Source organism: Sapajus apella, unplaced genomic scaffold (assembly GCF_009761245.1).
Source record: "Sapajus apella isolate SASKATOON/1434 unplaced genomic scaffold, GSC_monkey_1.0 scaffold4, whole genome shotgun sequence".
NCBI lineage: Eukaryota > Metazoa > Chordata > Mammalia > Primates > Cebidae > Sapajus > Sapajus apella.
Genome location: NW_022436944.1, coordinates 58,224,800 through 58,250,445, shown reverse-complemented (window position 1 = coordinate 58,250,445; position 25,646 = coordinate 58,224,800). Strand labels below are relative to the sequence as shown.

Sequence of the window (25,646 nt, the reverse complement as noted above, 5' to 3'; positions counted from 1 at the left end):
GCTTTCTGATGCAGTTAACTGCCTAGCTTTGGAGTTTAATCCAAAAGATCACAGGTACTGTGAGGAATATTTTTGAAATAATAAGGTGCCTTGTTTTAAGATAAAAGTCATCTGAATATAAATATAGGGCATAGGGTATATACCCTATAGGGTATTTTATTTATCTTGAGCAGTCTCACTAAAAACCACATCATAAAGTGGTCTGTTCTTTTGGAATCTCTATCTCGGTTAAGACTGGATGGATGTTCCTACTTTGAGATGTGGAAGGGAGGACAATAAATTGAGCACATCATAAATATTTCAGCAAACAGTTTAAGTAAGTACCTTTTAAGTACCTTTAACTTTTTATGCAACTATCTGAATATAAAAACTAACCATGGTTTACTTCATTTTCCTCTTCATCCATTGGATTCACATGTGTTCTAGGCCAATATTCCAAGAGTGCTTGGAGTAAAAGTCCTCCTAAATTCACTGTAAAAAAGTTAATTAACAAGAGATAAAATGGAAAAGAGAGTTAATTGGCTTTAACCTAAAAATAGAGTAAAAATTCTAAGTTTGTACATATTCTGATGTTAAATTCCTAACCTAATGCCAATGATGCCTAAAATCAACACTTGATTCATTCTGCCAATTCTGCTAAAATTTTATCTTAGAACGTTTAAAGCAATGATGGTATGGAGCAAACAGATATTCTACTTGGTTGTTCGGATAGAGCTATTCTTTAAAAACAAACAAAAATGAGAATCACATTCTCATTTCCATATGAAGTTACTTCCATATGAAGCTATTTCCATATGAAGTTATTGAAACAATTTGTATACCTCAGGTATTTGTATATACCACATTTTTAGGACATAACCAACAAAACATAAAGAACTTTTACAAAGATAAGTACTTAGCAAGAAACAGCTCATATCCACCTTCTCTTTAGGAGGGAGGAAAAAAAATGAAGGACACTTAAACTCACATTTTGGATCTGACCCATCAGGGCTGCTGAAACCAGCATCTTTTGCAGAAACCCAGGCAGCAAAACAGTCACTTTCGTCCAAAGTAATAGTTAACATCTATCAAAAGAAAAACCTTAGTGGCATTCATTTGAATACATTCTCCAAACAAGTCTAAAACCTTCATCTATGTGTACTATTTGACTAAAGTGCTAAGTCATCAATTCAGAAACAAAATGTGTTTTGTATGCACATTTTGCAACTACACAATTTAGTTTCCTGGGATACCAAAGGCATTTAAATCGCATTTGAAACTTTTTAATTTTTTTCTCTTTTAATGTTTTTTTGGTTTTTTAAATTTTGTATTTTTCTTTTTTATTTCTTTTTCCATTTTATAAGTTTTAACATAATTTTTTTTCTTTCATACTTAAAAACACAGGACTCTATAATAATTATTATGAGCTATAATGAAAATCTCCAATTATCCCAAATTATACAAATATTAATTGCTAACTTACCCCTGTTTTTAGGTCTACTGAGAACCAATTTGGCACATATACCATTTTAAATCTTTTCTTAATTTCATCTTCAAAATCTACTTTGCCCAGATCTTCAACTTTACATGCCTATATATCAAAAGAAAGTATAATGATCAATATTAAGTGGTGAATTCACTTGATTCTGACGTTGCTATACAAAATTTTACATATTTTCATATGTCTAAGTGAAACAGTCTAAAGCACATTTCAAAAAGAATGTGGTCCTTTTTGTAAATCTTAAAACATTTCCTTAAATAACAATCTGCTGCTATAAAAATTTTAAATTAAAAAGCCACAAAATATTTGGGAAGAAACTGTAATTTAATTGTGCTGTTGTTGATATAACATACCACCAGCACACTTACCTGGAAGCCATGTCAGCTGAATTCAAAAGTAAGGAAAAAAAAGATCTCCAAAGAACAAATAAGTTACTAAGCGCTTACTTTAAGAACACTGAAGTTCCTCTCCGGCTGATACACAATCTTTCCATATTCCTTCTCTTATTCCCTAAACAAGCGTGGTCCCCAACAGTATGTCTCAAAATTCCTCTTGGCACCAAGCGGCTTATTTCCAACTATAACTCACTTCAATTATGAGCTTTATCACAGAATGCACCTTCCACCGCATCTTAACAATGATGTGGCTCTTTTGAGGGTCCCAGTTGTCAGCCATCTTCTCAAAGGGAGACTGCTTATTCTCCCACATTCATTGTTCCTTGATGCTGTATGGAGACCATTACTCCACCATCTCCATGTAAAAACTTACTTCTTTGAGGCCCCTGTCATTTAGCAGCAGTAAACTGTAACACCTTTCCTTCACTGCCATCTAGCAACCTCCGTGGCCAACTGGCCAACTCTCCTTCATTTACTGAAGACTTGAGCCCTGGGATCACTGTCTTGCAGTCTACCTCAATTAAATCTCTCTTTTCCTCATATCTTTGATCTTGCCACCTTCCCCATTACCCTCAGCACATGACTCTGATTCCTTTTTCTCAAAACAAAGAGAAATGTGACAGAATCCCCTTGACTTTCTCTGTCATTCTCCCTGGTGCGAGGAAAGTGGCGTCCCTTCTGACTGTGCTCTGGTCCCCTCACCTCTTGCTTCTTGGGACGACCTTGTATTGTCATCTACCCATGAGTGTCTCTACCGGCTTCTCCCCAGGAGCAATGAAATATGCTCAGATTTCTTACATCTGAAAAATACCCAAATACCCAAACAAAATCAGAAGCTTCCTTTGGCCCTCTGACTCCCACATCTTCTCCAGTTTCTGCCTCTTCCTGCCAACACCTCCAAACAAATTTCTTCAAAGATTATCCAGTCAAATTTTCTGTTTCTTCACTGTTCAAATCACTACTCAAATCACTCTATCTGGCTTTTGCCCTTAAGACTCTACCCAGAGACCACCCTCTTTATTTAAATCCATGTGCACGTTACAGTCACATCTTAAATCAACTCAAAGCAGGTTAATGCCACTAACCCCGAGCTGCCATTGGCTCTTGGTTTTCTAACCCACACCCCTTTTAATCATATACTATTGTGGCTTCCTCCTTTCCCAACATCCCTGAAAGACTGATGACCTAGTTTCTTCTCAATCTACATATGTCTCTTGGAAACTCTAACATGACATCAACTGTAATCTACAAGCTGATGACTGCTGAGCCTTTTTCTCCAGCCCAGTTCTTTAACTGTGCATGAGACTACACAGCTGTCTGCCCACCAGATACCTCTACTCAGATATCCCACAGAAACTCAAATTCAACATCTTTCACAGCATGTCCTTTTCTCCTGATAACCCGTTTTTCACCTTACATTCCCTATATCACTTTCATTCACCAAACTGTCCAATCCAGAAACCTGGGGCTCATTCTTGCTTCTTCCTTTCCTCATACTCCTTTTGTTAAAGTATTATTCTTGTGGCCAGGCATGGTGGCTCACACCTGTAATCCCAGCACTCTGGGAGGCTGAGGTGGGCGGATCACGAGGTCAGGAGATCAAGACCATCCAGGCCAACATGGTGAAACCCCATCTCTACTAAAAATACAAAAATTAGCTGGGCGTGGTGATGCATGCCCATAATCCCAGCTACTTGGGAGGCCAAGGCAGGATAACCCCTTGAAACCAGGGAGTTGGAGGTTGCAGTGAGCTGAGATCTCGCCACTACACTCACACTCCAGCCTGGGCAACAGAGTTACACTCTGTCTCAAAAAAAAAAAAAAAAAAAAAAAAAAAGAAAGAAAAGAAATGAAAAAAGTATCACTCTTGCTCACAGGCCTAAATATTTTCCTAGTCATTCTATTTTTTCCATCCCCCTTATTGTCACCCTAGTCCAGACAAATACCATTTTTTACCTGCATTAGTGCAACTGCCTCCTATTGTGTACCAGATACTGTGCTTCTCAACATCATCAAGGAATAGGCACCCCTGACATTTTAGGAATGAAGAAACCATTTTAGAGATGTTCCCTAGCATGTTCCCTAGACCACTTGGTGAGTAATTGGCAGAGCCAAGGTTAGGGTGCAGCTCTGTCCAACCCCCAAGCCAATGTTCCTAAAAACTCCTAACTGTCCTACGCTGTTCAGTCATGTCTATTACACCTGATCATTTGATACCAAAACTTCAAGGTCGGGATATGGGAAGCTGCTAGGTACACAGAAATGCCAATCACGATGTACACTAGCCCCATCTAAGTAGAACGATCTCCCATTCAGACAGCAGGACTCTGCTCAGGCCTCAGTTAATCAGACCAAGAGTGGACAACAGACCTATATACAGAAAACTGATATATCAACTCTCAAAGAGTAACTGGCCTGATCAGATTCTTTTGGGTATTCTGGAGACAATTAGGTCCCGGGCAGCATGAGGTGAAGTCCGGCCACAGGACAGAGTTAGGGACACATTTGTGGTAGAGTATCAAAGTGAAGAATCAAGAATTTCTGCTGAGGAGTTCCTTTGGGCTGTTCTGGATCCTCCCAGTCCCCAAAGGAACCCTCTCTAAAATCAATGGAGTTTCTAGCCCCATCCCCAACAGGCATCTTTCTATTGTAGAGAAAAATAAATCAGATTTTTGAAGCTTGCTGTAACTGAACTTTCTACTCAAAGAACTAAAGCCTCTCATTCTGAAGCAATGTTCACCAAACAACTGTTTTATAATGGACTTCCCACGTAGCTGTCCCACAGGGAGGAAAAGTGGTAGCCAAGCCAAGGTTTCTGTTCAGAGACAGTCCCCTTTCCATAGCAAGAAACTTGCCTGTCTTATTCTTGAATCATGAAGTAAGTGAATCTCTTTTCCTTATAACCAGGAGCGTAACCAAAATACCAGCTCTTTTCAATTCTTCCTTTATAATACGCTCAACATCTGTCTCTTCCTTTATTTTTATTTCTTTATTTTATCTTTCCTATGGTGCTGATGTCGCTCCCTTTAGGTCTCCAATCATGATGTCTTCCAGCTTTCAGTTTCCCATTACATATAACTACTGCTGCTCTCAACATGAGATTTTTCTGCTCTAAAATTATCCAAGATTCTTCTGGGAGTATAAGAGAAAGGCCAACTTTGGGGCTTGCAACTTAAGACTCTTTGGGAAATGACCTAAATGTCGTTTTTCAACCTTACACCCCTATTACTTCCTTATATTTACTCTGGTGTCCAAATAAACAAAACTGCTCACCTTGCCCCAAATAAGCACACACCATCCTTCTTCTGTGCCTCTGCCATTCATTCTTTTTCCTGAAATGCTCTTCCTCCTACCCCCATTATCCATCTACCGGAAACCTTTAAGCGCTTGTTCAAATGATTTCTCCAACATAAAGCTATCCTGACTTCTCTCATCCATAAGCTATCCTGAAATCTGTTTCTTCTTTATCTATAAGGTTTTCATATTCCACTACTCTTGTCCCTCCTACCAGAGGGAATCAAGGTACAGACTTTTTCATCATTTATGACCCTCAAGCGTGGCTGTTTGCACATGATAGTCATTCAATCTACGAAATATCTGTTGAACAAGTATACGAACAACATTAAGAGAGACTGGTCAGAATGATAAAAGTAGACCAACTTTTTAATCTGCCTACAAACACTTCATTGCTATTTAGAATGTGACTGAATAACTTCATGCATTTCAACTGTCCTAGAGGGAGTTACTGTAATATGACCCAGAGTTGTAACTTATGCTCAAAGTGATGTCCATAAATCCTAAGAAACAGCCAGCCTTATTTTGTGCACTCCAGTGTGTCTCATCTAGGATGATTCTACACCATTCTTCCTCCCTCCATACATGTGGCAACATGTGGAGACACTTTTGGTTGCCACACCTGAGGGGAAGGTAGGGTACTACTGGCAACTAGTGGGTAGAGGTTAGAGATGTTCTAAACATCCTACAATGCATGAAACAGCCCCCCTGCCCACCCCAAATAATTATCTGGCCCAAGATGTCAACAGTGACAAGGATGAGACTTTTAAGTTAAGGCAGCATGTAAGATTGCCTACAATACACTAACCAGAGAAAATGATTCCATTTAAACAATTTATGTACTTAAAAAGATGAACTATGACCTTATCTAATATTCATATAAGAAAGTATACCCCCCATAGGTATTACTGCGATTAAATCTTAATTTATATACTCATTATCTTGATTATCACACACAAAAAATAAAAAATAAAGGGGTACATGATCTAACAACCTATATTTAACTCAAAAAAGATACTCACCTTCAATACATCCCAATATGCCACATTATTATTGGTATCTTTGGTTAATATATGTCTCTTATCATTAAGAATGTGGCACTGAATAATACTAGCACCCCCTAATGGGAAAAAAAAAACATAATTAGTAAATTAATCCTTCTACATTTAAATTTACAGTGTGGTAACAACTGTTAACTGGTATATAACAGGAACATAAACTGTAATCGCTACCAGAAAGAAAAAGGCAAACCAAAAGACTATCTAATTACGTCTAAAGCAATTCAAGGCCCATCAATTATTTATGCCCATTTACAAACATTCAAAGAAACAACTGTCTGATTTTAATAATACATTATGGATTAAAGAGCTCTTCATGGCAAGGGGAAAACTGTTGAGACAACAGTTGTATCCACTGGGAAAAGTCAAAATGATGACAGGAAATCTCTGCATTAGTCTCACTTTGCATTAACTTTTGCTTCCCATCTTCCTTCTCTTTTATGCTTCCTGAATGAATATTCTAAAGGTAACAGAATGAACATCTATGAACTACAAATGAATGTGCCACACAAATTCTAATCCCAAACTCTGACATTAAACATACACTGTTTTTTTTTTTTTTGCCATAATCAGCTGCAGCATGTAGAATTTGAGGATCGTATCTGTCCTTTTCTGCCTCATACCTAAGCACAATGATAAATCCTATATATTTTACAAAGTGGCTATTGGCTTTACCATGGCTATTCTGATGTCGGACAAATAAACAAACTAAGGAAAGTCCACTTTTAAAGTCATTAATAGCATTTTTAAAAATAACTTTTTCTGGCTGGGCATGGTGGCTCATGCCTAGCCCAGATACTTCAGGAGGCCGAGGCAGGCAGATCATTTGAGGTCAGGAGTTTGAGACCAGCCTGGCCAACATGATGAAACCCCATCTCTACTAAAAATATACAAAGTACCTGGGCATGGTGGCTCACACCTGTAATCCCAGCTACTCAGGTGGATAAGGAAAGACAATGGCTTGAACCTGGGAGGCAGAGGTTGCAGTGAGCTGAGATCCCATCACTGCACTCCAGCCTGGGTGACAGTGCAAAACTACATCTCAAAAAAACCTAAAAACCAAAAAAACTCTTTTTCTTACATTAAAAATAAACTAATGTACTATCTTGTTTACATCAGAATTACATTTAAAGAAAGGTCATCGTCTTTTTTTGTCAATTTCTAAGCAACTATCACTAACGTCAATAAAGGATACAGTACCTTCCATTTTCTTACCTTTAATAACCTGATCAGGTTGTGTACAAAGAGGTGTTATAGGATTTGTACAGTCATTGTCATAATCTCCAGAGGCTCTAAAATTATGAATTCCCTTCAGTGTCTAAAAGAACAAAATTTGTTGTTTGATCATTTTATGCTCTATAAGCTTTGTGAGTCTGTTTAAAGCGGCAGGAAAAAGAAAGTAAAAAAACAAGAAAACCTCAACAACCACTACATCAACCGAAAAATATTTGGTCACAATACAATTATCTATCATTGTTTAAAAAGAAACACATATTTAGAAGGGAATATTGTCTTTGGGAGAGAAAATTATGCACGAAAACAGAAGAACTCTTCTAGGTAACATTATATTGGTCATGAACTGGCATGATGAAATTTACACAAGATATACAACATTTAAAAAATAAGTACACAGAAAGAACACTTGACCTGCATATCAAGAGAAATAAATGCAAACACTTTCTCTTTTGTTATCTATAGATAGTCTGGTAAGCAAGAAAACCTAGTCTTCTTTAATTAAGATTTAAGAATTAACAGTGCTTTGGATGACTTCTGTTTATCCTCTATTTCTATCCCTGTTCTTCACGACATGAGGAAAAAGGAAAGTAATTTGAAAGCACAATTTTCTGCTTTCTCTTATGCTTAAACAAATATGAATCCTGGTGAGTTTCCCTGGCTTGTTGGTACTTGGGCTGCCTGTCTTCAACTGCAGCTTCATGAGGTCAGAAGATGTACTAATACTTACTGATTTTATCAGGCAACAGTGTCTATTCTAAGCACATGAAATGTGTATCTTGGCTCCTGACAAAGAAGTCAGAATGGTCATTTTGACCATTATCTTAATATTAGTATGGCCTTTAGGATTCCATCTGTATTCACAGGGCTTTCAGGTTATTGCCTTTGCCCAAAAGCAATGCTAGAGTTAGGGCCACACTGAGCATTTGCAACTGGTGTCTGACAGGTCTGTGATAACAAACTACAGGTTTATAAACCTTTGCCAGCTCAATGCCTCAACGTACCCATTTATTTACTGTAGACTTAGTTGTTGCAACCCAAATTGCAGGAGGAGGATCAGCTGATCTATCAAGCTCCATCTGAAAACAAAGCACAAAAATATTGCTTTGTGGAATGTCAACTCTTCTGAATTGCCAGGACTAGATACATTATTAATATTAACTCCTTCATTCAACAATTTTGACTATACCTGAGCACGTGTGAAAAACTAAGGAACCACAGAAAAATGACTCTTTTTTCTTTGCTAAATAAATTCATAGCCCTATAAAAGTATAACGGGGTAATTTCTCACCTAAAACAGTGGCTAATAGTTTTAAGTGTGGTTAATTTGAGGGACTTAAATGAATGGATATAGTGAAAAGGATGAAGACTTTCTATAATTTTCTCTTTTTGTTACTCCAGTTTTTATGTTCTTTTTTTAATAACAAGGAAATAAATTTCTTTTTACTTTGAAAATGTCTGAAATAAAAAAAAACATCCTAACAACAGAGTAAAAGTGAAAATAACCCTTGCCTAAGGACGGGGCACCTGGGAATAGCTTACTGCATATTCTTCTGTATGTAAAATACCGCACATTATAAGAATATGTTTATGTGCAAGTATACATCACACAAGTGAATCACTCTACATTCATCCACCATTCTTCCCACATCAGGAAACTGGAGGTTTGTAGTGGTGGAGACAGGGCTGGACTCCTAGCTGGCAGCAATTCTCCTCAGTTCAAGATGATATTCCTTATAACACATGGTTGTTTGTGCCAAGTTCTTTCAGTCTTTTCCTCATAGCCAGGACCCCGGCAAGACATCCAGGCAGCTGCAGAACTCATAATGCAAAGTGCTTCCCCTCCATGCTTGTCTCCCCATCAGCCTGCTGCCTGCACACACGTTGTAGATGTATAATTACTAATTCAGTTTTGACTCTTTGCTTCTCTAAAGGATTATTGGTTTGGTCCATTAGGATATGCCATCTATTTTACAGAACTGTACTTGGCCAGTTTTGTCTGCGCTCTTAGACTGAGGCATCCTCCCAACTGTCATATTTGATCTCCATTCCTCTTTTCAGCCCTTTCTCCTACACAGCAGTCTGAGGTTTCGGATGTCACTTCGTTTCATAGAGAATGGGTATCTGCAGTTCTGCTTCTCATTTTCCTTGTTTTCAGGTGATTTCTGAGAAAAGGGAGTAGTATCATTTTTCTGCCTCCATTTTAAATTTGGAAACTTCCTCTCTGTTGTTTTAATGTGAAATTCTGTGACTATCAGTGAGGTTGAACATCTTGTCATATGTGAACTGGCCATTTTTCAGTCTAGGCTTCACTTTTAGCAGGTGTCCATATGGATGGCCTCCAAGACTTCCTCAAGAATCCTTCGATCCACCTGGCAGAGCCTGACGTCGGCGCTGCTCTGAGGCAGTGGTGGTTTGGAGTATGAAGCAGCCTGCTCCCTCTTCTCTTTCAGGAGTACTCGTCTACTTCCTTACTCCTGAGACCACGGACACATTTCCTGACCTTCCTCTGCTTTGTCGTCTGCTCACAGATCACCTTAACTCCTCATATTTCTCCTCCTAAGGACTACTCAGGAAAGCCAGGCAAGCTAAGGGGCAAGTGTGAGACAATTTCACTACAATTTACCAGTGAGAGAGCCATGCATCACTGATGTACCAAAAAGTCACACCTTCTTCTACAGACGACTTACAACACTGTTAAAAAAGAAACAACAACAAAAAAGCACAACACAACACTGCCCAGCACTGAACTGAAGCATCTCACACTGACACTCTGCATCCAGACGGATGCCTGCTCTTCTTTATCCTGTCAAGTTCTGCTCATGACAGAGTATCTTTTTTATGAGCGCCCCCCCATGTTGATTCATATTTTAATATAGATTTTGCTCTATTTGGCTAACACATGTAACAACCTTAATTATAAAACCAAAATATTAATATATGACATACCTTGAGAACTGGTGCTTTTTCTTCACAAATTAGCACCCGAATGTCAGGGTTTCTAAGGTCTGTACAATAAATCTTCCTGTCCCTCCCACCAGAATACACATGTGTGAAGGCATCATTGACCTGCAGTGCCCAGACACCTTCATCATGGACTCGGTATGTTGCTATACATCTCTGCTGGCCAAGGGACCAAAGACGAATTGTCCCATCAGAACTGCCAGAAAGGCACTGCAAACAAAGAAAGGTAAAGTTAGAACTTGCCAAAAAGGTCTTGCTTTCCTGTCCTTTGCACCTGACTTCTGAGTCCACACCATCAAACATACAACTCTAACAACCTGTGTTTCTGCCTCTGATAAAGGCTTGACAACCATGCACCATAGGCTAACGTGACCAAATTCACTTAATTTTGGGGAAATTACTTATTTTTTCCAAATATGTAATTAGGGTCATTTTGTTGATCAATTCATTAATCAGTAAGTATAAGTCTCTTTTCTCCTCATCTCTTTTTCCTAAATAAGCAGTCATGGTTGTTTTGTTGATCAATTCACTCATGTAAATATGCTAGCTTCTTGGTGGTAATTTTGCACTTAGGAACATGGAAGAGAAACTAGATGAAGAATGATACCTATTAATTAAGCTTAGAGATACTCCAGCAGGAGAAATCTCTGAGCAGAGCTGCCTTTGTCCTCTCTACCTGGCCACTTGTTGATTTCTGGTCAATTCTGCAAGCAATCCCTATCTGCATGATCTACTACTATGGAGACAGAGTTTGAAAGCAGTGGTAACTAAGGCAGCAATCTGCACTAGGCCCATGGGTCTCAAAGTATGGTCCCAGCAGCATCAGTGTCCCCCGGGAACTTGTTAAAATATAAGTTCTTGGGTCTCATCCAGAGCTAACAAGGCAGAAACTCTGGTGGAACCCAGCAATCAGCGCTTTAACAGGCCCTCCAGGTGATTCTGATGTTCACTATATTTGACAAACACTGCACTAGGCCAGCAAGCCTTTTGAAGCCCTGGGTTACACCTCTGTCTCATCCTCTTTCTCATGGCTCCGGATTCCTGATGAGGCCATGTCTCTTGGATTCCACAGACAGAAGTCAGAAACAAAATCTAGTCTCAGGTTTACCATTCATTCACTCTTTGTGTTGGACACTTTTCATACGAGCCTCAAGTGAGTTAACACTGGCAATTCTGACAATTTCTGATGGCTCAAGAGAGTCAACTGCATAGAAGCTACTGGCACACAAATTAGGGCTGAGCACACCGTGAGTGTGGCAGAAAAAGACTGAATTAGACACCATGCATCCACACTCAGCAAGTTACTGCAGAAGAGGATAAAAATTTGGTTTCCCTGAGAAAAAGAATGGCCCAGAGGAAAAAGCAATTGCTTGTGCTGGAGTATGAAATTGAGTAAGCAAAGAGCTTAAAAGAAGGAACTTTGGAGACTTGGAAGGTGCCCAAATTACATGAATAAAAATTACTGGCCTGCACCATGACTTTAAGGGCCATTGAGAACTCTAAGCATGTTTTAATTAAATGAACACATACTAGGAGACTCCCCAAACTGCCAGGAGCATCAGTGGTTTAATAACCTATTCCAGCTGGTTTACGAGGGAACCAAAACACTAACCAGTAAAGAACCTGTCAGGAGTACGGTTAAACATGTGTGAGTGAGAAATGTGGCAATCTGATGGTGTAGGGGCCACGGAGGGGCTCCCCATTCCAGGAAGAGATGTTATTCTGAGGTGGCAAAGCTTTGATCCCTCAGATCCTAGACTATGCATCTACAGAGAGTAAGGTTTGACAACTTTAAAGAGGATAAGAAAAGATATGATGAGTTAGAAGTCCTCATGGCCTGGGTAACCTGTAACAGGAAAGGGTAAGTTCCAAACTAAGGGTGCACAGTTGGAAGCAGATAAGGAAACACAGTTGTATAAACCTTGATATAGAAGCAAAGTCATCTCTAATGGCAGTCAGTATTCTAAGACTACAGAAAAGCAGGCCCCCGCCGCAACAGAGCAACCACTTTAAAAGTATTATGTTGGCCAACTTCTTTGCAGCATTTGTTAGAATGATTAAAGAATGTCCTGTTTTATAGGAACTCTAGTGCCTGAGATCTTGTAGGAGGAGCTGGAAGAATCATTGGAACATTTCCACTGCCACCATCCTTGTACTAGATAAACATGAAGATGTCCATTATGAGGTAACTCCTGGGACTAGGACAGAATGTCCTTCAATGATTGTGCTAAATCAGATTTAGTGGAATAGAGTCTGTAGCCCTAATCAGGTGCTCTTTGTTTCTGCCAATGAAGACAGGAAGCACCAGTATACTGAGGCCAAGTTGCTGCTGACCAACAGGAGTGTTCCTGGGATGGTCACTAACACACTATCTCAGGTGCCAAAAGAATCAGCCAAGTGGACAAGGTAAGTTGGGGCAAGAAGTGGCCTGATACTCTGAGACCCTCAGACCCATAAGCTAGAATGAGCAGACTTGTACTGCCAAAAAAAAAAAAAAAAAACCCATACAAGGATATGACTGGCTCAAATCAAGACGGCAGGTTGTCCCAGTTTCTCAAGCAATTAACTGCCTGAGTAAAAGGAATAAAAAGATAGGTGGCTCTGCCCAATAATGTTGGCACCAATCAAAGCAACTGCAATACTGACCTCTTTACAGGCAGAACTCCCTCAGGGAGAACCTCAAATAAATTTGGTAAATCAGAATTTTACTCAACAACAAAAGAATGAGGCAACAGGCAGATGTCCGTGGGATTCACTGGCCTATAAGATACATATCTTACTGCCAGCTCCTGACTTATGATGCCACCAGATACCTTCTATTACAAGCTCACAGGGCAGTTTAGCAAGATGCAATATAAACTCTGGCCCAGTAACTGAAAACTACCTCTTCCATATTACAAGAATTTAAGAATCTGTAAGTAAAAGTTTCTTTCCTCATCTCATTTTTCCAAATAATTATAGTTGTTTTGCTGATCAATTCATTAATCAGTAAGAGTTTTTTTCATCGTCTCTTTTTCTCAAATAAGCAGTTATTATAGTTGTTTTGTTGATGAATTCACTAATGTAAATATGCTAGGTTGTTGGTGGTAATTTTACATTTAGTCTAAGTTGCCAATAAGGAAAATGGATGGAAGAGAAACTAGATGAAGAATGATACCTATCAAGTATGCATTCTGAGACTAACAGGCAGTTTTTAAAGTAGAGCCACAATACTGCCTCTGCTTACGATAAATGCAGCTGACTTCAGATGAAGTGTATTTGTAACTGTACACATGATGCTTAAATCATCTTTTATAAAAGCACATTCATAAATGCACAGATAGGAAACAAGAGATGGAGTACAGTAGACAGGTAGAGCTTTAGACGGTCTGCCAGGCCCACAGCCCCCTTCTGGAAACCATGGAGACCATGTGATCCAGCCTAATCCTGGACAAAGCCAACTGAAGAGACGTGGCAATCATCTCAAGTGCAGCCTTGCAGCTACACTGCACAACAGTGAGGGGCTGACTGCACTAGGCTTCTTACACTCACATGAAAATGAGGCCACAAAGGAACTTGTGAGCTTTAGAAAATGTCCTGGCTTACAGTCAAGAAAATACTTATTATTAATACATACAGATACACATACTCTCAGCAAAGATATAAACTATACATGATGATTCTCACTTTGCAGATAAGCAAATTAAGGACTGAAGTAAAATCCTATCCTCAAGGTCACATAGTACATCAAGATCCTTCACATCTCCAAAGACCTCCACAGTATCTTGAAGCCTTTCTTCTCCTGGTTCTAAAAAATGATTTCCTTCCTTTGGCTAGTTTCCAAACCTTTGTTCACTTCTGGAGGTGACTATTTCTCTGATTCACGTCTAAAGTAATTTCTGTCTTAACTTCCACAGGAGAAGAAACTGATGGCGTTTGTTACCTCATCATCTTCCTACTTGCCCTTTTCTAACCCTATTATAATCAACTCCAGTTATCTGTCTTATCACTGCACTCTCAAAAAAATGGCTGAGGGAGTCAAGGGTACATGGCAGAGGTATGTCATACCATCAAATGATGCTTAGTTTTTGTTTTTTGTTATCTACATTGATGAAAAAGTATTTTCCACTGCTACACAATAAATGGAATTGTGATTTATAATTCACAAATTTTGTAGCCAACAGAGTTAATCTAGTGTATAAAATTACCAAAATGTTTTTCTCTGAAATGTTCACTCTGAGCATTATGTTAGAAAACTAAATTTATCAACTATATCTACAAAATGTGCCCCAAAGTCAGGCCCATTGTGAGAAAATTTTCCACTTAATACACTGGCAAAAAACATTTGATATAAAGCTTTCTTTTGCTTTTCACAGGTAACATTTTCAGTTATTTTACCCTCTATGCACCATAAATGCATACACTCATCTGCATTAGAATTAGTCTAAGGAAATTCTTTGTTTCATCTTTATTTAAAAGTGATGCAAATAGAATACTTTTTAAATGCAGCTTATTATATGTGCAAGTTAGTATTTAAAAACTTTTTAATTAGACCACAATTTATAGCATGCGTGGCTTTTGGTTCAAGTCAACCTATGCAATACAATACAAAGTGCAGACATTTCTGACAAGGTAATTAGGTAAGCATTCAAGTGAAACTGCATACTTGCGTGCCATCTCTGTTTAACAGCAATGCCTTCACATTATCCGTGTGCCCTTTAAGCTTCATTAGTTTTGCACATGTTCTCGGATCCCATACCCTTAACACCTGTGAATATTAATAGAATATTATACAAACTAAATATATCAGTATCAAATTTAAATAACAGACAATGCTCAGAAGTCAAATGATAGCCATTAAATTCTGAGAAGGCAATCCTGCTTCTGCTAATGGGCACTGTCTAAGCCTCCCAACCTCGGGGAATTAGGCCTTTCAAACATCAAAAACACACAGCCCCCTCACCTCCTGCCACTATACACACAATAGTTATACTCTTATTTAAAAAAGAAAAAAGCCTTTTGTTTAGCACCCATTAGGCAAAACCACTGTCTATATATTTAATAATTATACTGATTAAATTACTTTGGTTTCTTTATTTTCTAATGTTCAAAACACCCTTTAAGTTTCCCCTGAGCAGGGCACAGTGGCTCTCACGCCTGTAATTCCAACACTCTGGGAGGCCAAGGCCAGTGAATTGCTTGCAGTAAGGAGCTGGAGACCAGCCTGGGCAACATGACAAAACCCTTTCTCTTTCAAAAATATACAAAAATTAGCCAGTTGGGGCAAGGAGTGGCCTGATGCACATGGTGGCGTGAGCCTGTGGTTCCAGCTACTCAGAAAGTTGAGGTGGACGGATCGCTAGAGCCCTGGAAGTCAAGGCTGCAGTGAGCCAGGGTCATGCCACTGCACTCCAGCCTGGGTGACAGAATGAGACCCAGACTCTAAATAAATAAAAAGAAGCTAATCGTAAAATACCCGCTTAAAAAATAGGGGACAAGGTATGTGAAAAATTATATATATATATAATTATTTTTTTTTTTTTTAAAAAAGAAGAAATAAGCTCCCCCTACCTTTTCAGTGGACCCTGACACAATGATTGTTCCCAGTTGATTCATAGCCAGGCTATAAATGGAATCTTTGTTCCCACTTAAAGAAGAAGCTATTGAGGATAAATGGAGCTAAGTGTTAACAAGATCATGAGCTGCTTAGTAACTAGTCGGCAAAAATTACAAGTTTAATTATTCAATTTAGAAAATTTTATCTTTATAAATACTCTAAGGAAAAGAAATCTACCTATAATGGAGATAATTTTAAACAGTATTATCAAAATTTACATATTTTTTGGATGTGAATATATACAAATAATAAATATCTGATAAGTTGCAGTGCTACTGAAAAGCTATTTGCTTAAAGGACATATTTTAAAGCTACACATGTGCCATAAATAAGAAAAAAATGTTCAATTCGCTACTTTTCAAACATAAATCAAACCAAAAATACTATTTCATACACCAAGACAAAAAACAAGGTAATACTTGATTCTAAAAAGAAAACAGTACAATGGCACTCTCATATATTGCTTGTGTGAAGATAAATCAGAACAACCTTTTGGGAAGGAATTCAGACAATATACAGCAAAAATCATGTTCATGTCCTCAGTATCACTGAAGTGAAAAAAGTTGCATATGAAACTGTCTATACAGTATGATCCCAACTTTACAATAAACAAACATATTAAAAAGTTATGGGTAAATGAGTTAACACACGTAGTGTTTAGAAAAATGTCTACTTGTAACAAGTACTCAATACATGTTAGCCATTATTAGTGTTATTTTTATAACTATGCTTTTTTTTTTTTTAAAAAGCATGTGATATCCTCTCTAAACAAGTCTAAGCAAGATGTATCTATTATAACAGAATCTGTAGCCACTAAGCCTGGGCCCTGACCTTGTGACAATCTGCTTTTTTCTGCTTCATTCTCCTGTTACTGTCTCTTTGAGGCAGACCTTACAGCCATAGAGTAAAAACCTAATGATGTACCACGACAGCCCCTAAAAGGGACCAGCTGATGAATCAGAAATAATGTGCAGGTGAAAAATCAAGAGCAAGGAAAACAGAATGCTGAGACCTCCACATATTTCCTGGCAAACAAAGCAAAACAACATTCAAGAGATTATAAACGCCAGTCTCCCAACTTGCCCTTCTTGGCACATACTAGGTTATATTAGTAAAACTGTATTATCTCTGTCAATGTGAACACTTCACAGAGTCATCATAAAACAGACCTGTAATGTAGGGATCCAGAGAGTGCAGGCCCATGTTATCAACATAGACTTTCCAGGTCAAGCCTAGCCCAAAATGTGCTCCTAACAGTCCCTTCCGAAACCTGGCCTAGAGGACTCTAGTTGGTTGGGCCAAGCATGAAGCTTGATTTCAAATCTAGACTTGTATGAGCCTGACTTGGTAGTCTGAGATCTCTTAGCTGATGAAGCATCCATGCTGTGAACATCTCCGAATTGCCTCTAGAAGCACTCTACCCTTCTGGCCCTTCTGGAATTGGCTTGATTCTTCAGGGCTGCTCTACAAGGGCAGAAAATTGGACAAATTGGCACTGAAAACCTTTTCTTTCTTTCTCTTGGGTATTTTTCATTTTGGCCATTAACTCAAAAGCTCTTAATATATAGTAAAACTGTTAAAAGTCAGAAAATCGCCTACTTTGTCAGATAATCACCACCTCCTTCAATAATACCTGCTGCGTGTATGGATTTGGACCAGGGATTGCTGTGGAAGATACAAAGTAGTGGTAAGACAGACTCCTCTACCCTGCAAGGGCTTACATTTTAGCTAGGGAGCTAAGACATGCACATGTACAAAAAATAACCAGGTTACACCTGGAGAAGTTACCATTTTTAGACTGCAGTGAGGAACTAGCTCCTTCTTGTTCAATCATACTCTTGGGGGCTAGAACGCTGTAGGTAGAAGCACTCTCAAAATATGAACCACTGTCTCGATGCAAACCTATCAAAAATGTTTTATAAACCATTCTTTATTTATGTTAACTTGGATCACTTTCAAAGAAATTTTTTTTAAACACCTTACTTGTGACAGTGTTATTTGAGGCAGTCAATGCTGTTAGAGTATTCACATCCCAAAGGAATATTTGTCTGTCCAACCCAGCTGATGCTACTAATTCTTTATCCTTAGCATAAGCTAAGGCCTTTACGTAATCCTGTAATAGAACAGAAATACTATGATCTATTCTGTAGATCAGTAATAAAATGAGCCAAGCAAAGTATTGAGATCCCAATATTACACTAAAGACACTGAGAACTGTATTGTTTTACCTTATGTGTCCTTAATGTTGACATGCAAAATCCCTTATGTGCATTCCATACTTTTACTGTCGTGTCAGAAGAAGCAGATATTACTAGAAGAAGCAAAGAATTAACAAACTCCTTAGTAGTATGACTTACAACTTTGAAGCTTATAACAATGTTATAATGTTAAACTTATAACAATGTATAACATTATTTCAAACTAACTTCTTTCTCTTTCTCTCTCTCTCTCACACACACCCCTAAAAGCTCTTTCTAGAGCCTACTGTATACTGCCTCAGTTTTTTAAAATCTCAAGACACATGTTCAAAGAAAAAAATGTATTTTTTATAAAACCAGTGCAAATATTTTTAATGTTCCAGTTGAAGGCTCAACTAACTTGATTGAGAAAAATTCCTGCAACTCAGACTACAAAACCAAGGCATGAATCTTACTAAAAGTAAGAACAAAAAGAGGTATTAATACGACTAAAAGAAGAATACATATAGTATGAGTCTATATACAGTTCAAATGAAGGCAAAATTACCTTTTGGTGTTCAGGAGACAGAAGAGCAGTTACCTTGGGGCAAGGAGTAGTAACTGAAAGGGTGGCACAAGGAGGCTTCTAGTAATACTCTGTTTCTTGATTTGTGGGTATTTAGTTTCTAAAATGGTGTTGAATTGCAATCTCAAAGTGTGTGTACTTTTCCATATGTATATTATACTTCAATATAAAAAGCTTATATAAAAAATGAAAAATATATCAGAAGCCTGATAATAATCCAAAGAAATACTTACATGTTTTCCCATTACAACAGAGTACGATGTCATTTACCCAGTCGGTATGGTGTTCCATAGATGCTATATACGGATCTTGCTGAAATTAAAAGAAAAATCTTAAGAGTTTACATTAGAGAATGAAATATATTACAAATGACAGATATGGTTAAATTCCTCATTAATGTGAGACACTGCTCTAGGCATTAAAATTAACCCCGGAATTCTGAGTAGAATCTCACCAAATAGGTGATGCCTCCAGATAACTAATGTAAACAGTTTCGTTTCAGGACAGTTTTATTATTAATGAAAGCTTAGGTTTCCAGGATAAAATTCCATTTTTTTTTTTGCCTTGTGAAAGTGAAGGCAACAAACTCTGGACTAGATACTGTGTGTGACATAAAACCCTTTAAAAGGGTTCACTAGAAAGGACAGGACTTGAAGAAATCTGTCAGTTGGGGGGATTTGAATGAGTGGTGGTGAAGGCTCAACAGCAGACAGGCCTGGTCTGAATGCAGAGCGAGAGAAACACTTCTGCTTTCAGCTTCCTATTGTGTTCACCTTCTGAGTTAAATGTTTTCCTCATGGTATCTACAGTCCTTCAGAGATGAAATGGAACCCAATGGCTGAGAAAGGACGACCTGTGTCGCCATTTCAATTAGGTAACTTGAGATACTACTCCTCTTACCTCGCTTAATAACAAGGGAAGGCCTTTTAAAGAACATCATTTAGTTATATCCTATACCTAAAACAGGTAAGTTTGAGACACTTCAGGGGCAAACAGAACAGCTCTGTACAAGTCTGTTTGACAAATGATGCTATTCAATTTTGACATAAAAAGAAGACCAGAAAAAAGATGTTTGGGACAGGGTAGGCAGATTTCCAGATTCTTCCAGGTTAGTTCTTGTGGGTGTTTCCCTTAATTTGTTTGAAATACTGTGAATTCCCAGAAAGGAGACATTCCAATTTGCACATAAGTACCAAAAAGCATTTCAAGGCCAAACATAAATAGTTTCCTTACTTTTCATGCTTTTGACATTTGACCACCACGGCTTCCATTGGCTAAAGAATTCAGAGCCTGCCAGACTGAAGTTCTAGGCAACTACATAAAGTAGTGGTTCTTTTTCTGAACTGAACATCTGTCTTGTACAGCTTGCTAAAAAGACAAACTTTAAAAAATACAAGGTCTAACACTAGGGTTTTCAAGTTGGGCTGGGTGCTAATGTCACTTACTAGCCACGTAACCATGAGTTTCTTTCAGCCCATTTTCCCGTCTATGAAAATGGATCCAGCCTGGCGTGGTGGCTCACACCTGTAATCCCAGCACTTGGGGAGGCCAAGGCATGTAGATCACCTGAGGTCAGGAGTTTGAGACCAGCCTGACCAACATGGTGAAACCCAGTCTCTACTAAAACTACAAAAATTAGCCAGGCGTGGTGGCATGCCCCTGTAGTCCCAGCTACTCGGGAGGCTGAGGCAAAAGACTGCTTGAACCTGGCAGCCAGAGGTTGCAGTGAGCCGAGATTGTGCCACTGCACTCCAGCCTGGGCAAAAGAGCGAGACTCCATTTCAAAAAAAAAAAAAAAAAAAGAAAGAAAGAAAAAGAGAAAGAAAATGGATCCTGATACATGCCTTGAGTGACAATGAAAATTAAAATCATGTTGGATATGAAAATGCAAAGAGCATCTGGCACATAATTAGAAGATCAATAAATATTCTTTTTTCTTCCCTCTTTTCTGTCATTCACAAAATAAGTGTTCCAACAAAATACTAAAAGGACTCCTTCCCATTTGCCTGGGGATTTATCTTTACGTACATTTAAATCCTGTTTCGTGCTTAAGAAAGGGAAACTTTTGAAGGGGAGCATGTTGTCTTCATATTTGTAACACCAATGTTTGATTGACTGACTGACTGATTTAGAGACAAGATCTCCCTCTGTTGCCCAAGCTGGAATGCAGTGGTATGATCATGGCTTACTGTAGCCTCAAACTCCCAGGCTCAAGTGATCCTCCCACCTTGGCCTTCCAAGTAGCAGAGACTACAGGTGTGTGCCACCATGCCCAGCTAGTTTTAAATTTTTTTTTTGTAGAGACGGTGTATTGTCACGTTGTCCAGGCTGTCTCAACAACTCCTGGACTCAAGGAATCCTTTCACCTTGGCCTCCCAAAGTGCTGGGATTACAGGCATGAGCCACCGCCCAGCCTAACCTTAAATTATCTAATTAGGTCCTATGGGGTTCGTGTGGCCCTAATTACTTTTAAATGAAGAAAATAAAATAGTTTTTCAAGATTAATTATAAATATAAAAGGACATTCAATCTTTTTTTAGTAGGGTTACAAAGAGGTTGTTGGGGAACACATTTAAAGCAGAAAAATTAACTGTTAAAAGTAATACCCTTACTGGCCAAATCACTTTGTTCCTTTGTGGCAGAAAACTCTTAAGGCGAACCTAGTTTATGGAGTCCTTTTCTTAGCTAAAACACTTCTGAAACTTTCCTAGGAATGTTTTTTCCTAGAGGCTTACAGAATTCTGGTTGCAATGTCTTTATAGAGTATGCCAAACAACTCAGTATTCAGAGAGATTAAATCTGAAACTGTGAAAGGTATCATATTAGACAGTAAAAGCCATTTGTTCAAAATTTGCTGGGTACAGATTTTAATCCCTGCATTACCTTGTGCTGATTGACACTCCATATTCTTATAATAGAGTCTCGACCGGCTGTGAAAAGTCTATTTAGTGCTGGATCCAACTGCAGAGCATTGACTCCGTTTCGGTTGTACTTCTCCACTTCATCTCGAATAACATAGGAAACCTGACAAATATGTCAACATATGCTTCTTATAAAGTTACAAGCCATGCAGTAATAAAACGTAGTCTACTAGTGGCGAATATGAAACAGAAAAATCCCATGTTTTCCAATATAAACTTTTTCAATCCAATAAAAATTTAATTTTAATTTTACTCCTAAAGACTAAAGGGCTGAAGAGAAGGATGATATCAATGATAGCCTAATCGAAGATGAGCAGGTTGCTAAACTACTTAACTGCTTCCTAACTGTACTCCTTTCCCAATCTTAAATCCATTTTTTGCAAAGCAGCTAGAGTAATTATTTAACAGTGTATCTCAGTTGCTGATTACTGGAGTCGTGACTGGATGTAAACTCCGTAACATGGTCTCAGGCGCCCTGTCTGTCCCTCTGGCCACTCATCTCTGCTCTAGCTTCTGACGCACACTGTGCCTCCAGACCGTCACACACGCTGGTCCTCTATCTGGAAACTCTTCCTCCCACTTGTCTGGCTAACTCCTATTGCAGCCTTCAGGTTTTCATTTAAACAACACTTCCTTTAAAAGGCCTTCCCTGACTTGCCATGCAAAATGAGGTTTTGAGCTCCTATAACATACTAAACTTTTTCTAAGAGGCATTTTTCCCTACTTTGTTACTGTTGGTGACCTCTGTCTGTTCCTTATGAAAACAGAGGTTCAGCCGAAAACAATTACAACGAAGAAAAAGTCAGTAACCTGGCTGGCAGCCAGAAGTAAAACTTTCTAATGTAATGAAATAACCAGTTAAAAATATAATGGGATGGGGAAACAGAGAAGAACCTATTATGACAGCAAAAATAATTCATAGTTAGGAGTACATTTCACAGGAACATATGCAACCGACAGGAAAAGACACACAAAAGTAAATCTTCATAAAGGAGACATGCCATATTGCAACACAGGAAGATTCAATGTTGACAATTTTTACTAAGTCTGTAAATTTAACCCAGCTTTGGTTAGAATCCCATTGAAATTCCTTCTAAAAGTTGATAAAATAAATAGTACAATTTTTTTTGAATATCCAGACATTTTAAAAAATGAAGGTAACTAGGAAGATATTCCTCAAAGGTCTCAAAGGTACTATAATGCTACCAGAATTACAATGGCATAACACAACAGGAACAGATAAGAGGATCAACGGAATAAAACAAAATTTGGAAACATTTTCTATTATAAATTTTCTATTTTGATACAAACATAGTGCTTTAAATTAATGAGGACACATTTAATAAATCATCTACAGCACCTATAGTGATTCTATTAGGAACAATTATATCCTTTCTCCACATCTTAAACCAAAATCAATTTTCATATGAATTAAAGACTGAAATTTAATAACCATAAAAATACTTTTTGTTTTTATTTTTTGAGAAAGTCTCGCTCTGTCACCCAGGCCAGAGTATAGTGGCAGGATCTTGGTTTACTGCATCCTCTACCTTCTGGGTTCAAGCAATACTTGTGCCTCAGCCTCCTGAGTAGCTGAGATTACAGGTGTATGCCACCATGGCCAGCTGATCTTTATTTTTTTAGTAGAAATGGCAGTTTCACCATGTTTGTCAGGCTGGTCTTGAACTCCTGGCCTCCAGTGATCCACCCGCCTCAGCCTCCCAAAGTTCTGGGATTACAGGCATGAGCCACTGCATCTGGCCAGCATAAAAACAATTTTTAAAAGACAGGTGAATATTTACATAGTTTCTTGGCAGAGAAAAGTCTTCCAACACGCCAAGGAAGATGGAAATCTTTACGAAGGAAAAGAGCAGTGGTGATCTGGCCAAAAACACGTCAAAACCTTTTCCATGTAGAAGAATGTCCACAGCATTGTGGCATTCACAATAATGCACAAAAGTAGAAACAACTCAAAAGTCCATCAACTGACAAAATAAACAAAATGTGGTGTGTATACTACACACACACCCACACCACACACACACACACACACACACACACACACACACACACACACACACACACACACCCCTCTCCATGCAATGGAATATTATTCAGCCATAAAAGAAGTACTGACACATGCTATAACATGGATGAACCTTGAAAATATGCCGAGTGAAAGAAGCCACATGTTTTACAAAAGGCCACATAATTTTATGACTCTATTTATACATAATGTCTAGAATAGACAAATCCACATAGAAAGTAGATTAGTAATTGCCAGGGGATTGAAGGAGGGAAAAATGGAAAATGGGGAGTGATTGCTAATGAACATAAAGTAATTAAATATTCTGGAGTTAGGTGACCAATGCACAATTTTCTGAATGTACAAAAACAAAAAAAAAAATCACTGAATTGCACACTTTGAAAGGGTGCACTTTATGGTATGTGAATTTTATCACAATGTTATTATTTTCTTAAACCTTCTGAATGTCAAAAAGTAACATGAGCAAGATGAAGAGAATAATGAAATAAATATGAAAGAAAGTTTACTCTTAACAAGATTCCTTATAAAATAAGAAAAAGTCAAATTTTCCAACAGAAAGACAAACAAAGTTACAAAAAGGAACTTTAAAAAAAAGAAATAGCCAAAAATCACATAATCAAAGGCATAATTAAAATGAGATGACTTTACCTATAATAATTTTTTTTAAATAACTGCCATTTTTGTTTCCCCTAAGGATAAATGGATACTTTCTGATTAAAGGTTTAAACTCTTTGAAATGTTCTTTAAAATTCAATTTCCAGAAATTAATGCTTTAAAAGGGCCAGGGCTGCAGACACAAATAGTTACAAGGATGTTGTTTTAATCCAGTCTTTTGGTTACAATCAACTGTAACTGAGATCTAATCAAACCAGCTTGGCTTTTTTGTTTATTTTGAAATTTTTATTTATTTATTTTTTTGAGACAGAGTTTCCCACTGTTGCCAGGCTGGAGTGCAGTGGTGCCATCTTGACTCACTGCAACCTTTGCCTCCTGGGTTCAAGCAATTCTCCTGTCTCAGCCTCTGGTTTAGCTGAAACCAAAGCACGTGCCACCACACCTGACTAATTTTTTGTATTTTTAGTAAAGACAGGGTTTCACTGTGTTAGCCAGAATGGTCTCAATCTCCCGACCTCATGATCCACCCACCTTAGCCTCCCAAAGCACTGGGGTTATAGGTGTGAGCCACCACACCTGGTCCTATTTGTTTTTTAAACGAGATGTCAACATAAGGGTATAAGGATATCTTAACAGGGCCCAAAGTCAGAAAATACAGTCATCACTTATAAGAGGCATTTAAAAAATCAAATCATGACACTTCTCTGCTGAAATCTAATGTTTTTTCACAAAATGTGAAGTCCAAACTCCTCAAACGCTTGGTTCTAACCCTATGTCCTCACACGCACTTCAAGCTGACTGCCCCTAGCTTCTTTTATGACAGTCACTCCAAACTCCTTTCTGTTCCTCAAACACATCAAGCTCTTTCCCATTCCAGCATGTTCTCATTTACTGTTGCCAGGTTCAAGAAGATTCACCACCCCTCAGATCTCCATAGGAATATTCTTTCTCCAGTTTTCACCTTGTCTAGCTCACCCTTATTCTTCAGATCTTAGGAGAAAGGTCTCCTTGGAAAGTCCTTTCCTGATCTCATTCTCCTAGCGTTATGACCCTATCACTTACCCTACATTGAACAGTTCTTACCATATTCCATATTCATATTTTTTGGTGTATCTTCTCCATTAGAATAAAAGCTCCAGGAAGGCAAGGGATTTGTTGGCCTTGTTCCTTCCACCACTGTGCCCCCAGAATAGTGTCTGACATATAAAAGACATACATATCATTGCATGAATTGGCTTTCCAAAGCCACAGGAACCAAGCTAGCTTCAATGTCAACTTCA

At 38.2% G+C, this 25,646-nt stretch overlaps 1 protein-coding gene across 4 annotated transcripts in view; it reads right to left on the bottom strand.

Annotated features, from left to right (window-relative positions):
* WDR48 (WD repeat domain 48) overlaps nt 1–25,646 on the bottom strand; it is a 44,730-nt gene that overhangs the window by 11,263 nt on the left and 7,821 nt on the right. For 2 of the 4 annotated variants that reach the window (XM_032270728.1, XM_032270718.1), the window contains exons 2-14: nt 21,667–21,807; nt 19,017–19,095; nt 18,249–18,331; nt 18,004–18,133; nt 15,975–16,063; nt 15,070–15,171; nt 10,410–10,634; nt 8,465–8,539; nt 7,443–7,545; nt 6,192–6,289; nt 1,463–1,570; nt 968–1,064; nt 376–471 (exon numbers count right to left, since the gene is read on the bottom strand). In XM_032270728.1, the coding sequence (XP_032126619.1) occupies nt 376–471; nt 968–1,064; nt 1,463–1,570; nt 6,192–6,289; nt 7,443–7,545; nt 8,465–8,539; nt 10,410–10,634; nt 15,070–15,171; nt 15,975–16,063; nt 18,004–18,133; nt 18,249–18,331; nt 19,017–19,095; nt 21,667–21,807 (1,426 nt within the window). Of the gene's footprint in view, nt 1–375; nt 472–967; nt 1,065–1,462; nt 1,571–6,191; nt 6,290–7,442; nt 7,546–8,464; nt 8,540–10,409; nt 10,635–15,069; nt 15,172–15,974; nt 16,064–17,808; nt 17,923–18,003; nt 18,134–18,248; nt 18,332–19,016; nt 19,096–21,389; nt 21,589–21,666; nt 21,808–25,646 lie in introns of those variants that run through there. The other 2 variants (XM_032270746.1, XM_032270736.1) reach the window with 2 other exon arrangements.